The 17731-nt window shown below is 38.7% G+C and overlaps 1 protein-coding gene and 1 long non-coding RNA gene across 7 annotated transcripts in view; one reads left to right on the top strand and one right to left on the bottom strand.

The window, feature by feature from the left end:
• Positions 1–9036: 9036 nt before the first annotated feature.
• LOC117802432 lies at positions 9037–13161 on the bottom strand. 2 transcript variants are annotated; one of them, XR_004625845.1, is made up of 3 exons: positions 13041–13161; positions 11389–11565; positions 9037–9084 (listed from the first exon to the last, which is right to left on the bottom strand). It is a non-coding gene; the product is annotated as an uncharacterized LOC117802432 (long non-coding RNA). The 2 variants fall into 2 exon arrangements; XR_004625844.1 differs by lacking the exon at positions 13041–13161 and adding an exon at positions 12154–12281.
• The window catches only part of HSPA4L (heat shock protein family A (Hsp70) member 4 like), a 56542-nt gene continuing 49910 nt past the window's right edge, over positions 11100–17731 (top strand). The window contains exons 1-2 of one of the 5 annotated variants that reach the window (XM_034661639.1): positions 11100–11246; positions 12469–12666. In XM_034661639.1, coding sequence (XP_034517530.1) covers positions 12560–12666 — 107 coding nt within the window. In that variant the 5' untranslated portion in view covers positions 11100–11246; positions 12469–12559. Of the gene's footprint in view, positions 11247–11307; positions 11417–11800; positions 11821–11894; positions 12382–12468; positions 12667–17731 lie in introns of those variants that run through there. The other 4 variants (XM_019802739.2, XM_034661641.1, XM_034661640.1 and 1 more) reach the window with 4 other exon arrangements.

Below are 17731 nucleotides of genomic sequence, written 5' to 3'. Positions count from 1 at the left end.
TTTTTTTTTTTTAACTCAGATTCCAGTTTTTATTCTCACAAAAACTTACACAGTGTCAACACAAACCAATCTGGATTACTGTTTCCCAAAGGGAGTTCCATGGGATTCTAGTTGAGTGGAACACATTTAGGTGCTACAGAATTTTAAAAGATTCTTGTGCATTGCAAATCTCTAGATAGAAGATGGACGTGGTCTGCCATCTTCCCAAACTCTTTCAGTGTCCAAGGAACTGTCGACCTAAAATTCTCAGGGAGCAAAACTTAAGCAAAAGCATTTATTTGAGATCAAAGAAATGCAATTCAGGGTATATAGATTTGGGTAGCAACCTAGATAGTGTCCCATTAAGGTGCAAAAGTGATGGGTTTCCAAAGAGAAAGGAAATGCTTATATACATTGTTTACAAAGAATTTTTGATTGATATTGGTGGCAGAAAGCTAATCTTGGCTAAATATAATTGGTTGCCAAGGCTATCACTAAGCAAAGTCTTTAACTGTAGCAAGTAGCAGGTGTTCAGGTTGAGTCCCTGGAATATTTGTGTTTTGGCCCAGTTCAAAAGTTCATGGCTCTACCAGTGAGAATGTGCATATGGCCCATCTCCTAGTGGCCTCCTGGCTCCATCTTAAAACCCCTTGATGTGAGTTACCCATTTCATTTTACCTTTCACGGAACTATGAACTAAGTACATTGAATTAATATTATAAAGATCACATCTGGAGAAAGTCATCATACAGATGTATGTAGGATCCCATGTTATCATCTGTATTTTATCTCCTTCTTTCATTTAAGGCAATGTCCTAATTCACTGCAGTGTGGAGAAACAGCCTCCAGAGGAAAAGACTGTAAAACATGCTGAGAAACTTTGCGAAAAAGATTGTAAAATGTCTTCATCAATAAAAATTCCTTATGTATTAATTAGGATATGTGTTTAGTTGCTGTCAGTGAAGCCCAAATAACAGTCAACAGGGGGTTTATTTCTCTCTCATCTAACAGTTTAAGGCAGGCATGACAGCAGCCCGGGCTATCTTGGTGCTCAGCGATCTCTAGGACATTACTCACTCATCGCCTGAGATGGACAGCACGTTCACATTCCAGAAAGTGGGTTAGAGGAAGGGGTTTAAGGACACGTTCTAGAAGTAGGACATGCTATTTCTCCTAACATCTCATTGGCCAGTACTTGGTCTATTGGAAGTTCTGTTGCTGTAAAATAAGGGAATATTTCAATTATCTATGGCTATGTAACAAAACTACTCCAATACTCAGTGGCTTAAGACACAAGGACTTTTTTTTATTGCTCACAACCCTAAATCAAAAGGTGGTTCTTCTGCTGATTTCTGGTGTAATTGCAGTCAGACAGTGGACGCAACTATAACGTCCAAGTTGGCTTACTCACCTCTGTGGCTCTCTGGCAGGGATAGCTGGAAGGCTGGCTTCAGCTGACAAGCATGGACAGCTGAAAACTTTCTCTCCGTGTAGACTCAGGGATGTTTCCCCTTCTACAAGGCCTTTCCATGTGGTCTCTCCAGCAGGGTAGCCAAACTCCTTAAACGGCCTCTCAGGCCTCCCCAGAGTGCAGCATTTTTTGGTTTTTGTTTTTGTTTTTTATTTTATTTTTATTTTTTTTAAAGATTTTATTTATTTATTTGACAGAGATAGAGACAGCCAGTGAGAGAGGGAACACAAGCAGGGGGAGTGGGCGAGGAAGAAGCAGGCTCACAGCAGAGGAGCCTGATGTGGGGCTCGATCCCGTAACGCCGGGATCACGCCCTGAGCCGAAGGCAGACGCCTAACCGCTGTGCCACCCAGGCGCCCGTTTTTGTTTTTTAAAGATTTTATTTATTTATTCGACAGAGATAGAGACAGCCAGCGAGAGAGGGAACTCAAGCAGGGGAGTGGGAGAGGAAGAAGCAGGCCCTCAGCAGAGGAGCCTGATGTGGGGCTCGATGCCAGAACGCCGGGATCACTCCCTGAGCCGAAGGCAGACGNAAATAAATAAAATCTTTAAAAAAAAAAAAGAGAGAGGCTATTTTTTTTTAAAGTTTTTTTATGACTCTTTCTTTCTTTTTTTTTTTTTTTAAGATTTTATTTATTATAGAGACAGCCAGCGAGAGAGGGAACACAAGCAGGGGGAGTGGGAGAGGAAGAAGCAGGCTCATAGCGGAGGCCTGACGTGGGGCTCGATCCCATAACGCCGGGATCATGCCCTGAGCCGAAGGCAGACGCTTAACCACTGTGCCACCCAGGCGCCCCAAGAGTGCAACATTTTAAATGCTAGGCCTTCCCAGGGCTTTGGCCCAGAGCTGGCCCAGCCTCACTTCAGTCGCCTTCTGTGGGTTACAACAAGCCACGGGCCTAGCACAGATTCCAGAGGAGTGAAGTGAGAAGGGCATAGATCCTGGGAGGCATGGTTCCTTGGAGGTCACCAGTGGAAGTGATGATTGAGTGCATTCTCTTGCTAGGGCTACCATAGCAAAGTATCACAAACCACGTGACTTAAAAAAACAAAAAACTTACTATCTCACAGCTCTGGAGGCTAGAAGTCCAAAATCAAGATGACAGCCAGTTTGGCTCCTTCCTAGGGCTGTGTTCCAGGCCTCTCTCTGACTTGTAGGTGGCTGTCTCCTCCCTCTGTGTCTTCATACCATCTTCCCTCTATGCTTGTCTCCATGCCCAAATTTCCCCTTTTCCTAAGAGCATCAGTCATATTACATTAGAACCCACTCTTATGACCTCATTTAAATTTGATTATCTCTGTAAAGACCCTATCTCACATAAGGTCACATTCTGAGGCCCTGGGGATCAAGACACCCACATATGAATTTGGGGGAAGAGACCCTTCAACCCATAGCACTGAGGAATAACTAACTAATGGTCTTTCCCATACTCTGTAATACATTAATATTCTCCCTCCCTAGCAATATGCTGATAATTATTTCTTCCTTGCATTGCTCTATTATTCCTTCAAAAAAGAAATCAGACATTTTGAATGTCTTTTCTATTTTTTTTCAATATATGGTATCTTATTATAAATCAAGATCGTCACTAGCAACATAAACTCAATGTCACAAAAAATGATAGGAATATTCAATTCTTACTTTGTTTCATCTTTTCTGTTAAAGAAACTGATATTCAGCTTGGAAGGGAGTAAGAGAAATTTTTTTTTTTTAGATTTTATTTTTAAGTAATCTCCACCCAACATGGAGCTTCAACCCACAATCCCAAGGTCAAGAGTCTCATGCTGTACCAACTGAGCCAGCCAGGTGTCCCAGGAATAAGAGAAAATTTTAACCATCCCCCCAAAAAAGTGAGAAATTTATATATTTATTTGTTTATATATATATTTATACATAAGTATATAAATATTTGTATTAAAGTATATATAAAAATATATATGTATATATACAATATGTATATTGCTCACAATATATATTGTATATATACATATTGTGTATATAGTATAAAATATTTATATATTGTATATATACATATATATTTTATATATATAGAAATATTTTATATAGAAATATATATATAAATATTGACAGCCTAGTAAAGCCTGTGAATCCCTTTAATAGTTTTAAATGCATGAAATACATAGAATTACAAAGGAAACTACTTGAAATATGGTTATTAAAATATGTAAAATTACAAATTTGTGATATAGTAGTATGTGCCTCTTTTTAACACATAACAAGGTCCAATGGTCTAATAATTATTATAATTTCATAGTATTGATGACCATAAATGTTGTTTGAAATTATATATCCAGTAATTATAATGTGGTATGAAAATATCTGATTTCCGTTGTTGGGAAAAATCATAGACTATTAATACTACTGTGATTTGTGGGGTGCCTGGGTGGCTGAGTCAGTTAAGCATCCAACTCTTGATTTCGGCTCAGGTCATGATCTCACCGTTGTGGGATTGAGCCTGTTGTAGGGTTTCACACTCAGAGTCTGCTTGATATTCTCTCTGTCCCTCTGCCCCTCCCCCCGCTCACACTGTTTCTCTCCCTCTCAAAATAAATAAAATCTTTTAAAAAATACTACTGTGATTTGTGTCTATATTCATACTTGAAAGAAATGTTAAATTTTAGTTAAAGTTTAGTTCAAGACAACCCCCCCTTAATTCTATGGATCCCTTGAGGACATGGGGACGCCCTAGGTAAAGAACCCCATTCTAGAACATTGTACTCATTTGCACAAAGTTGGGTCTCTGGCTAATCTGTGTTCCCACTGACAGGAAAAGGGAAAAATAAATCACAGGATGTGGAAGGGATTTTAACCAGGCAAGGTGGAAGTTGTACATGTTTAATATATGTGTTGGTGAGACTCTAGTCACATGGCCATGCTTAGTTATAAAGAAGATGGGAAATATAGTCTGCAGTTGAGCAGCCATGTGTACAAGACAAAATAATAGATTTTTGAAAGACAGCTAGTTGTTTGGCACAGTCTAAGGTGACCCTTTTGTATTCATTCTCATCTTGCTCTAATCCATCCTTAACACTGCCACCAAAGTATTTTTTAAACTCTCAATCTGATCATGTCAGTCTCCATCTATTTGTGTTTGTAAATATCTTACAGTACTACTTCCTGACTTGTAGATCATCAGGATGAGGTGAAGTTTGGGGGAAGTTTTTGCAAGTAATTCAAGTGTCCATATGCCAATTAAAAATGAAAATTGAATTTTAAAGTTGGATATTATGTATATGTAGCAATTTTCATATATGTACAAGCTTAGGGGATTAGCAAAATACAAGATTGTATTGAAATGCTCTTGAACTCATGGTAGTACATGGACATTCTGTTTCAATAAAAGCTTTAAAAAAGTTACTTTGGAAGGCATAGTTTTTTGAACATTAAAAATGTGTCTTCGTTATTGAAAAGGTAAATGGCTAGCCTGCAGGATAAATGGAAAGATTTCTTATTCTTACTGTGGGATACAATATTCTTTGTGCTCTAGCTCTAGACTTCAGCTGTACACCATATCTGTCCTTCTAGGCATTGTAACCCTACCAGTAACTTCTGATCCCCCAAATACAATATGCTTTTTGATGCCTCTGCCATTGGAACTTATTTTTCAATGTCATTTATCTTTTTTGTACTTTTCTTTTCTCTTTGCCCATTAGTTCCTTCCTTTTCATTATCTACCTTGAAGGTTATTCATTTTTTAAAGCATAACTCTAAAGTTGCCTCCCCTGAGATCTTCCTGCTTAATAGGATCCCTCCCTTCAGAGAGGTGTCCGATTTCTAGCCCTTCAAACACAGAAGCTTCTAGACTTCAATGCAAATCTCTACCATAGGATTTATTATTAGGGTGAATTTCCTACTTATTTCACAACTATTTATTGTACACCCTTTAGTTCAACGCCTTGCCTAGTTTTGAAGTACACAAAAACAAATACATTCCATACCCTCATAATCTTGTAAAGGTCATAATCTGGAGTTTATAACCTAGTAAAATGGACAAAACAAATAACTGGTGGAGAACAGAATGAAAAATATAAGAAAGAAAGGTACGAAGTGGTAACAAAGGAAAGAAAGTGTCAGCTTGAGGCAGTCTTGGGAGGCCTCATGATACCTTCAAACAATATTGAAGATCTTAATAAGCATGTAAAATTTGAGCTACATCCCAGAGAAAGACAGTGGCACAAAAACTTGGAGAAACTTGTCGTATTTGAACAACAGTAGGTGGTCAAGCTGGCTAGGATAAAACAGTTGATGTAGAAAAGTGATAGGAAATAGGGTTGGAAAAGTAAATTTTGGGTCAAAATGTGAAAGGCTTTAAATACCAGAGTGAAGAATTTACACAGTGGAGAACAATCACTAATTTTTTGAACAGGTGAATAACAAAGTCAAAGCAATGCTTTAGGAAGACAGCTTGACTCTATTAATAGGGTTAAGACTGAATGTAGAGAGACCAGGAAGCAAATTACAGCAATAATCCAGTTGAAATAGAGATTCTGAATCAAATATTTATTGCAAGTATATGAGCTAAATATCTGGCAATATGGCAGATTGAATTTACACAGATACCCTTCCCCACAAACACAATGAACATAATCGGATAAAATACATACAAAAGAGATTTTTTTTTTTTAATAAAAAGGGAAATACCAGATGCTAGCAACAAAGATACTCAAGTCTAGGAACATTGCTGGGAGCTAATACTGTATAGTACCTCAGAGGATTCAGAAACATGTACAGACCTTAAGGGGAGTTTCAACACCCTCATGTAAGTAAGAATTATGAGCTTGGGCCCAGTAAAGTAAGGGGACTGAAACTGAACACATCATGTGTACTGAAAGCTTGAAAGGAGTGATTTATTTTTCATTTTTTATTTTTTTCAGAGAGTTAAGCATATGGCTAGTCCCATATGCTTTCTTTTCTGTTTGTTTCAATTTTCATTTAAATTCTAGTTAGTTAAAATATAGTGTAATATTAGTTTCGAGAGTAGAATTTAGGGATTCATCACTTACATATAACACCTAGTACTTATCACAAGTACCCTCTTTAATGCACATCACCCATTTAACCCATCCCCCTGCCCACCTCCCTCCAGCAATCCTCAGCTTGTTCTCTATATTTAGAGTCTTTTTTATGTTTTGTCTCTCTGTTTTTACCCCCTATGTTCATCTGTTTTGTTTCTTAAATTCCACATATGAGTGAGAGAGTCATATTTTTAAGAAGAGAGACTAGGAAAATAGGCACCAAACTATAGTAGACAAGAGGATTGACAATCATCTCAAAGCAGTGAGTAGAAAAAAAGTCATCTGTGAGAAATCAAAACACCTAGGCTTGGGGCACCTGGGTGGCGCAGTCGTTAAGCGTCTGCCTTCGGCTCAGGGCGTGATCCAGGCGTTATAGGATAGAGCCTCACATCAGGCTCCTCTGCAATGAGCCTGCTTCTTTCTCTCCCACTCCCCCTGCTTGTGTTCCCTCTCTCGCTGGCTGTCTCTATCTCTGTGAAATAAATAAATAAAATCTTTAAAAAACAAAAAACAAAAGCAAAAAACAAAAAAACACCTAGGCTTGTGCCAGAACAAAGTACAGTTGATCCTTGAACAAACATGGGAGCTCGTGTTGCCAATTCCCTGCATAGTTGAAAATCCATGTATAATTTTTGGTTTCCCAAAAACTTAATAGCCTACTGTTGACTAGAATCCTTACCAATAACATAAACAACACATATTTTTCATGTTATATGCTGTATTCTTATAATAAAGCTAGAGAAAAAAATCTTACTGAGAAAATCATAAGAGAAAATACATTTATAGTACTGTACTGTAGTTAACCAAAAAAAATCCAGATATAAGTGGACCTGTGCAGTTCAAATCCACGTTGTTTAAGGGTCAACTGTATATATACATAAACACTATATGTATGGTATATGAACTCCAAACTGAATAATTAAAACTGTTCTAGGAGCAGTGACACTCCTCAGGGTTCTAACAAAAACAAATACAAAACCTCTCTGGGACACTTCTATGACTCAGGGTACACAAAAATCCCACAGTAAAAGTAGCCTTAGTGAAGATAAATTTATGGTCAAAATATAAATCATATGAGGAAGTAAGAAAGTACATTGTGGCAGAGTTGGTAGATAAAACAATCAGAATTACCCCTCAAGAACTAAAAATGTGATAAAATACTCTAAAAGAGACTATAAAATTAGAATGTTTAAAATGATTAATAGATTTTTTTAAAGGAGGAGAAATAATGAAAACAGTACAGTATGAAAGAACAGACAAGTCTGAAAATGAACATCTAAAAATGGTACAATGCTTGAAATTAAAAACAGTTGACAGGGGTGCCTGGGTGGCACAGCAGTTAAGCGTCTGCCTTCGGCTCAGGGTGTGATCCCGGCGTTGTGGGATCGAGCCCCACATCAGGCTCCTCTGCTATGAGCCTGCTTCTTCCTCTCCCTCTCCCCTTGCTTGTGTTCCCTCTCTCGCTGGCTATCTCTATCTCTGTCGAATAAATAAATAAAATCTTTAAAATAAATAAATAAATAAAAACAGTTGACAAAAAGAGACTAAGAGTCATAGAGGTTAGAATAGAGACCTACACATTCTAATAGGAAATCCAAAAGAACCTGAAAAGAAGGGGTGAGAAGCAATAATCAAAGGAAAATAAAATTAAAAAAAAAAAAACCAACAACAACAAAAAAAACATTCATCCTCAGGTTAACAAAAAATCTCTGGATAAATTTTTAGAAATCCACACCTAGACAGATCATAATTAAGCTACCAAATATCAAAGAAAAATAAAGACAAACTCATGACTTTCAATGGGATAATATTTAGTCTCAATAGTAATGGATGCCTAAAGACAAGGGAAGGTAACTGACTATCAAGAATTCTACACACAGCTAAATTATTATTCAAAAATTAGGGTAAAGAAAATATATTTCAGAGAACAACAAACCAGTTCACCATTCAGAGACCTTTATTTAAAGAATTACTGAAAGAAAACTGAACCCAGAAGGAAGGAGTGGGATGCAATAGGCAACAAACAAATCAGTAAACACATTGGTAAACCTAAATAAGCACTGCCTAAAGACTTTTGGCGGGGAAAGTGACTTAACTTGGTGAATTTGGGAATAAGTCAGCCTTGTTCTCACTTCTCTTGGGAGCCTACACACATTCTGGTCCATTCTTTCTTGGATTTTTACAGGGACGGACCTCAGTGTGGAACTAGGTGTTTTATCATAACAAAATAGATAAGTCTGCTTAATTCTGGGGTGCAATAATTACAAGCCTATAAGACACATGCATTTCTGTAATACCATTTTATCATTAATAATGCTGACATTTTTATCTCATTGCCTACTCTTCTCAGTTGTTCAAAAATTCAGATATTCAGTTAAAATGGTATCTAGAAAGAAATTTGTGGTTACAAATATACGTATTAGAAAACAAAAAAGGGGTGCCTGGGTGGCACAGCGGTTAAGTGTCTGCGTTCGGCTCAGGGCGTGATCCCGGCGTTGTGGGATAGAGCCCCACATCAGACTCCTCCAATATGAGCCTGCTTCTTCCTCTCCCACTCCCCCTGCTTGTGTTCCCTCTCTCGCTGGCTGTCTCTATCTCTGTCAAATAAATAAATAAAATCTTTAAAAAAAGAAAAAGAAAAAGAAAACAAGAAAGACTGAAAACTAATGAGCAGAGTCTTAAACTCAGAAAATTAGGAAAAAAACAACGTTAACATAAAAAAATAGAAGGAAATAATAAAGAGCAGATGAAATAGAAAACAAAGCCATAATAAAGGAGGTAAGAAAACCAAAAGCTGGTTCTTCTAACAAAGCAGTAGTAATAAGAACCAAGACAAAGAGATTCAAATAAACAATATTAAGAATCAAAAAGTGGATCTATAACTACAGAAGAGAGTTTCAAAACTCATAAATGAATAATCAACTTTATGCCGACAAATGTGAAAACTTAGATGAAATGGCAAATTGTCAATAAAAAAATAAATCAATACTGATTCAAGAAATAATAGAAAACATAGACTATAACCACTAAAAAAACTTAATCAGTGGTCATAAATCTCCTAAATTCCAGGTCAAGATGTTTACACGCTTATTTTACCAAAACTTTGCCAAAGAAAAGAAAAACCTCTCAACTTCTATGAGGCTAATATAATCCTGATATCATCAAGATGAGAAAAAAAAGGAAAATTTAATCGTACTTATAAATGCAAACATTCTAAATAAAATAACAAGCCAAATCCAACATATCTAAAAATAATCAGAATGTCATGGCTTAACTGGTTTATCCCAGGAACACAAGGATATTAGAAAAATCTATTAATATTCACCACATTAATAGATTAAGGGAGAAGAAAAAGGTCATACCAATAGATAAAAATAATTTGTTAAGTTTCAATGTCCACTTATGAGAAAAACTTACCAAATTAGGACAAGAGGTTAATTTTAATTTTTTACATCATAAACAAGTATTTAACGTCAGGCACAAGACAAGATGCTCATCATTACTGCTCATATTCAACATCAGAGAGTTTAGGAAACATAAAAAAATGAGAAGTAGACGGATTAAAAATGAAAAAAAAATAGTTATTTCCCAGACCATATCCGACACACAGAAAATTCAAGAAACTACAAATACTAGAATTTATGAGAGTACAGCATGGTTGCTGTATACATGGATCAATGTAAATAAATCAATATAATTCCTATATTCTAGCAACAGACATAACTACCATTTTTTGGCCTTTTCAGTGCCAGCAAGGAAGGCACTATTGTTACACTTACATTATTTAATCAAAAAAGGGGATGATAATATATTTGTCATCATTTTAACATACTTTGAACCTGGAACTTGGTGAATTAAGTAATTTGGCAAAGGTCCAACTGCTATAAATTAAGTGAGCCTGGGACTACAACCCAAGTCTATTGACCACAAAGCTTGTCATGCTTTTAGCCACTAGATTCTTTGATTTCCTTCCCGTAATTATGTAAAGAATGTGGTGATAACCACTTGCTCCTGACCTCAACTGTTACTTTTTACCCTAATATTTTAAGCGTTCTTTAGTAGAAACATCACTCTCACACCCTCAGATTTTACAGACAGAAAGCGTGGATAAATGGTCCTAGGAGAGTTTAAGGATAATTCTGGAAAAAATCTAGATGGTGGCGGGCTCAAAAGGATGATGGCTGAAGAGGCCAACTAAGGAGGGAAGCTAGAGGCCATGAGACACCCAGTAGGACTGGTTGCCCAGGGTTCTGTTGGGGGCAGCAGTACCCAATCCCTGTTCTGCTGACGCACTGCCTACCGGGAGGCCCCTCCACCCAGTCTAGCCACATCCAAGAGGACCGAGGGAGGCGTCAGCTAGGAGCTACCCGTCTTCCTGTGTGCTGGTGAAATGGAAGCGAGATGGGATTTTTTAATATAGAAAGACTGGAATCAAAACAATACCATACATTCCAGTTTCCTTAGTATTACCCTTGAAAATGGATTTCACATTACTCATAGCAACAGCAGCAGGAGCTATAGTCACACTTGCTGCTGCTGCTGTTGCAGCATTGATAGTAGTAAAAAGTCTAAGTTCTCTTAAGAGAACAATTAGGGAAAAAGAGAGTAGTAAAAAAATCTCTTTTAAGGCGGAAACAAATAGGAAACGGGAAACATACAAAGAATTGGGTGAGAAGGAACAGGAAACACAGGAAGAATTGGGAGAAAAGGAACAGGAAACCCCCGAAGTGAACAAGGAGAAACAAGACAGCCAAACTTTGTAAGCGTAAACTATAATTTGGTTAAATTTCAGCTAGACAACAGATGCGGATCAAACGAAGGCAGACAGCTGGACCACACGAGGCTGTTTTTCTGCGGACCAAAGGGCAGAGTCAGAGTCTGGAGGCAATGCACTGGCTTACCTGGTGTCATAGTGCAGACAGACTTAAGGTCGGTTTTCTGTAACACTGGTTTTCAGAGGTTAGGGTCAGTGGAGGAGACTGCATCTTTGTAATGGTGTAAAGGAAGTTACAAGAAGGGAAAAGTTGTCAGTGTGCTCTTGTTTCTGGGTAGAAGTTTGGTTTTTGGCATTTCAGCCCCTGGTAAGGAAAAACAAAACCCTATAATTTGTTCAGTTGGCTTTCATACAAGATATTGCAGCGAGTGGAATGAAAAGGACTCCTTTCCCCGGGAGCGGCGGCGCCCCCGCTGGCGAGGCGAGGCTGCCGCCGTGCGGCACAATGGGCGCCACCTCACAGAGCCGGGCGCGGCAGGCGGGCGGCAGGACCGCGCGGCCAGACTGCGAGCGCTCCGACTGGCGGCACATGGGCCCCTCGGGGTGGCGAGGCCGGCGGGTGGGTACTCTGGCTGCGGGTGGCGCTGCTTCTGGAAAGAGTGAGGGGGCGGTGCAGGCTAGCCACTGCCGGCCGCGCGTCCAACTTCGGGCAAGCCCCGGCAGTATCCAGCCGCTGTAATAGGCGTGCCTCTGGTTGCCACAAACAACCCAAAACGGGGGCTTCAAAACTCGTTGGCCAAGCGCGGGGCCGGCCGGCTGCCTCTCACCTAACCCAGTCGCAGTTCTCCCAGCTGCCGCGCGATGGCGAGCAAACTACCTTTGCTTTCCGTCCTCTCCTCCCTGATCCTCCCCGCTCCGCCTTCTCCCTCCCACCCTCGTCTGGCTTAGCCACCTCCATTTTCCAGATCTTTCTCGAACCCTCAGCTTCTCGGGCAGCCGTTGCCCGAGTACTGACGGAAGCGGCCGAAGTCGAGGCGTGGAGCAGCCTCGGGAGCAGAGCGGCAGCTCGCGCACCTCCCCGGCGGCCGAGCGCGCAGGCGCAGACCTCTGTAACCGCCGGTTGGAGGCGGTCGAACCGCAGTGGAGAGAGACCGAGGCCGCGGAGCCAGCGGCGCGGGAGGCCTGTATCTCCTCCTCTGGTCCCGGACGCGCTGCCCTAGATTTAATGCGTAGCGACTTCGGGTTATCTCTCCTTTGCTTCTCGTAGGAGTCCCAATTCCTGGAGCAACAGCTCAGAAAAGGACGCGGTTCCCGCACAGGAGGCTTCAGCACCAGCACCCCGACGACTAGGCGGCGGGATGTCTGTGGTTGGCATTGACCTCGGCTTTCTCAACTGCTACATCGCTGTAGCAAGGAGTGGCGGCATCGAGACCATCGCCAATGAGTACAGCGATAGGTGTACCCCGTAAGTGCCTTGGCTTGATCATAACCCCGACCCTAACAAATGTTTTCTCCCGATCCTACGTTGGTCCTGCCTGCTGGTTTCTTCTGCTGCGCGCGGAACCGTGTGATGACAGGTGCAGTCCATCAACTGCAGTCTCTGGAGACCGCTGGTTGGCGGGCCCAGGTGGGAGTCGGACTTCGTCGCACTGCAAAGCTGCTTTTCCTTAAAGGACAAGGGACTTCACTCTAATAGTTGGCGCATCTCCTTTCTGTACCCACTCACGCCCACATCACCACCCCTGCCTCTGTTCCCCAGTGGGCCTGCTTTAGTTTTTGAGGGGTGGTGCAGAACCACCTCGATATCCTGAACAAATCCCTGAAAAGATGTCTGGTTACCTCTAGGAGGGCTTGCGTGGGATTATCGGCCGCGGGCGGGTATCTCCCATTAGCTGACGAAAGAATTCTTCATTCTGCCCTTCCTCCTTTCCCCATCTCTCTCTGCGTGACAGCTTTTCAGAAAAGTAAGAAGTGAAAGCTTAGTCTGCACACATCAGAAGATGAGTTGCAGGTTCTGGCTCAGAAAGACTTTTTTTTTTTTTTTTTTTTTGGTAAGTTGTTGAGGTGTTCGGGGTTTTACCCCAGTGTCCTTGAATATTCGAGGTAATCAGACTGGTTTCCAGTGGCGTATATTAATGATGCATTAATAGGGAATCGGGGATGGGAGTTGTTGGCCTCCTGTGTTGTATTGGTAATGTATGTCCATTAATGGAAAGCGGTGCAGCCAGAACCTATCAAAAGCGAATTTCTACAGAATGAATTATAGAATCAGAGGCGGCTGTCCTGTATAAACAGGACTGTGGAGTGATTCGTTTATGAACACTTAATGAAAGACTTAGGAGTGGCATTATGTCACGGAAACATGTTTCCACACGTTCCATTGTTTCTCTGGTCTGCGAAGTTTGTTGGCAAAGAATAATTAGACAAAGAATAATTAAGACAGGTATATGAAAAACTAGCCTTTGTTGTCAGCTCTGTTACTGGTAATTTTGTGAACAAACCAACTGTTCATGTCTTACTTTCTGTGAAAAAGTAACATCTTGATTTGACACTTTAAGATGACCCAAAATATAATTTATAAATATGAGACTAATTCTAAGATCAGTGTTAAGCTAAGCCTTTAAATGATAAAATTACTATAACTTTATGAATAATTTAAAAATATGTTGAGGAGATGTTGAAGAGTAGCTTACTTGAAGCAGTCTGTGCTTTCGTTTTTTTCAAAGAATATTCTGGAAGGTTTTATACCACCTTTTTCTAGATATATACATCATATTCTGTTGAAATTTTGCATGTTTAAATTCTCAAATATGAGCATAGATCAGTAAATCTTCATAGTACTAAGTTTAGCGTCCTTTTATGTCTTTTTCCAGCCTTTATGCACAACGAGAGGTTGAAGCAGTAATTGTGGGCTGTTTTATGACTTTATGTCTGCAAGATCTTGTTTTAAGCCACAATAGATATCGGCTGCCAGAAAAGAACCAGTAAAATCCATTGTCCTCTTTCAGCAGAGTAGAGGTTAATGGGGGCAGTCTCTGGCTTCAGGGACTTAGCCCATGGAGAAAGAGTGAGTGGTAGGATGGACATTCCTCTAATCCTTAAAGCCTTATCCTAAAAGATCAGAACCGGAACTGTAAGACAGATACTGCATTTCCAGCTCAAAAGTCTAGTAGTGAGTCCATGACTCTTTAAAGAACCTGGCCAGACTTACAGAGAGTTCTTTAAAAATTAGGCTGCTCATTTTCATGTTCTAGAAGTCTCTTTGCTACTGTTCTTAGGTACATTGGCTAATTCTATATTGCTGAGATAAATACGATATTTCTGATCTGTGTGTGAGAGTCACTAATACCTAGGTTTAATGAACCTAATTCAAACTAGAAAATTGCTAAAGTGGAAGTATTCTCAGCTTGCATCAGCAACTCTGCCCTTCTTTTCATGGCTGTGTACTGTTATTTACCTCAGGATCTTTTATTGTTACTGAACTAATACTTCACTGTAGTCTGTTCTTACACTGTATTTACTCTGGAGCTTAAATTATTGAGTGAAAACAGCTTTTCCAGATTCTTGGACCTTAGTTTATTGAATACATATCTTGCAAAAAGCCTAACTATTAGAGAACCTGTAAATTTTCTAATATACCACAGTATTTAATGATCTAGATAAACTTTCACTTTTTTTTCCCTGTTCCAGTCAGTGATATCAAGGTAATAAGACATAGGTGTTTCCAAATACATTGCAAAAGGACCTTGTGGAAAGAGGAAGGAAATGTTCCATTTAGTTGGTTTTGGCATTTATGCTTTTTAACATTTGTTTCATTCTTTAACATACCTGATTGTGTATACATGGGAAGGTCCGGTGTATAAACCAAGGACAGTTTAATGGAAAAGGTAATTGCTTAAGTTTTGGCCTACCGTTAAGGGACCAAGAACAAGTAATTTAACCTATTCTTCAGAATCCCCTTCTGTACAGTTGAAGGGCTTGTACTAGCAGCTCTTCTCTCATGCATAAATTGAAGAGGGAGAAGGAAATTAACAGGCGTAAGTTGAAGAGGAAAAAAATTAATCTCAGAACACTTTCTTATTTAAAACAGTTGTTACACAAACAGTACATGTTCATTGTAGAGATGTAGGCACATTAAAAGATGAAAGTAAAAATTTAATTCCTCCATCCAGAAATAAAACTTCCAGATGGTTTTCTCTGTGTTTCAAGGATAGATTATACTTTATATTTATAGTCTGTTTGGTAACCTCTATGTAATACATACTTCTATGTATTCTTTAACCCATCCCTTTTTGGACAGTGAGATTGTTTATATTTTATAAGTCATACTGCAATAACTATCTTTGTAACTAAATTTTTGACCCTTATAATTCTTTCAAATAAATTCTTAGAATAACTGAGTATGCACATTTTTGGATAAGTTTGTATTGTTCAATTAAGCATAGATGTGAGGTTTGGAATTTCCATCCCAGGCTTAATTATATCAAAGTGATTAGTTTCATACATGGGGAAAAAAAAACTGTAGCCAAGAACCTTCATTCAATACTAGACTAAAGCATGTGATCAGCTAAAACACTCTGCTTTTGTTGATAATAGTGATTGCTATGTGACAAGCGGTATACTTCTATTGTCATACATATTACATCAGTTCTGTGAGTTTGGTAATATTAGCTTTTTTCATAACCCTAAAGCAAACTTAACTGTTTTGGCCAAGAACTCGTAAGCAATGAAACTGATTAAGTTTCAGGCCTCTTTTAACCCCACAATCCCAGTGTCCTTCCATTATCCATTGGCATAAGTATGGTATATCCATATTATGTTAATGAGGGTATAACAATCAAAGAAACAAATTGTCTAGCTGAGAAACATCTTTGCTGTAGTATCTGTTTTTGACTAGTTTCTAAGAACTGTTTTAAAATGTTTTAATGTGCTTTTAAGCTATTTAAGAACATGTAAAAAATCTTACTTTGTTTAAAAAATTCATTAAAACATGTACCAACACAAAATAGGTTAGTACAAGTATGTGGAGGAAATCAGTGTGGTAGACTAAACTACAGACTGAATATTTCTTATGGGTAGAATTATGGAGGGTGTGCTTTAATACATAGTCTGTATGTTTTGAATTTTTATGAAGATATTTTACAATAAGGAAAATGGATTTTTTTAAGTGAAAGTATTTAAAGAGATTTTTATTAGGCGTATTTTATCAAAATTCTGTATGATCAGACCTAGTATTCAGTTCTCTGGTTTTCTGTCTTCATTTCCCTGCCTTCATTTTCCCTGTTTCTTTACCAGCGTATGAATAATCTGGAAATATGGGAATATATTATTTATACATTACTTTGAGATGTCCTCTTCAGTGCACACATATAGAAATCATTTACTTTGGGTTATTAAAAATAAACATTTTTATACATAGGAAATGCCAAACTCCAGAGGTTAGTAGTGACTATAGTTGGGTAGGAGGAGGACTTTTCATGGTGATAGCAGTTGGGGAAGTGAGGGTGGGGGGAAGCTTTTACATTTTATTTAGATATTCTTTGTACCGTATGAATTGGCTTTGTATATCTTATTATGAGCTTATGTTAACTTTGATTTAAAATATTTTAAATACAAATGAGAAACTAAATCTCCAGCCCTTCCCAACCACCTAGTAAACATTAATATGTATGTTGTTAATTTTATGCAAGTGTATGTGTACATAACTGGGATTTTTTTCTATTTGTTTTTTAACAAAAGTAGAATTACATGATATGTGTTTTGCACTTCTAATATATTGTGGATATCTCAAACTTGTGTATAGTTCTAATTTACCTCATTTTAAAATTTTTTATTTTTTTTAAGTTTTTTAATTTCAGTTAACACACAGTGTAATATTAGTTTCAGGTGTACAATTTAGTGATTCAACACTTCCATACAGCACCTGGTGCTCATCACAAGTGCCCTCCTTAATCCCCATCACCTATCTCACCCACCTCCCCTCTGGTAACCATCAGTTCTCTATAGTTCAGAATCTGTTTCTTGGTTTGCCTCTCTCTTTTTTATTTGTTTCTTAAATTCCACATATGAGTGAAATCATACGGTACTTGTCTTTCTCTGACTTATTTTGCTTAGCATAATACTCTCTAGCTCCTTTGGGTGAATATCTTGTAGTGCAACTGCTGGATCATAGTTTAGTTCTATTTTTAACTTTTTGAGGAACCTCCATACTGTTTTCCAGAGTGGCTGCACCAGTTTGCAAAAGGGTTCCCCTTTCCACATCCTTGCCAACACCTGTTGTTTCTTGTGTTGTTGATTTTAGCCATTCTGACCTAATCTACCTTGTTTATTTAAATGGCTGTACAGTATTCCATTGATAGATGCACTACTATTAGTGGGCATTTCAAATTATTATTTTGCTACTGACAAGAACAATTCAATGAATACCTTTGCTTTTCTTCTTCTTCTTTTTTTTTTTTTTAATTGTGCTAAGTGGAGTGGAAAGGCAGATGGTTCACACATTAGCATGGCCAAAGCTAGGACTATAGAAT

This window comes from Ailuropoda melanoleuca, chromosome 5, assembly GCF_002007445.2.
Source record: "Ailuropoda melanoleuca isolate Jingjing chromosome 5, ASM200744v2, whole genome shotgun sequence".
Lineage (NCBI taxonomy): Eukaryota > Metazoa > Chordata > Mammalia > Carnivora > Ursidae > Ailuropoda > Ailuropoda melanoleuca.
This window is presented reverse-complemented; position numbering and strand designations above follow the sequence as displayed.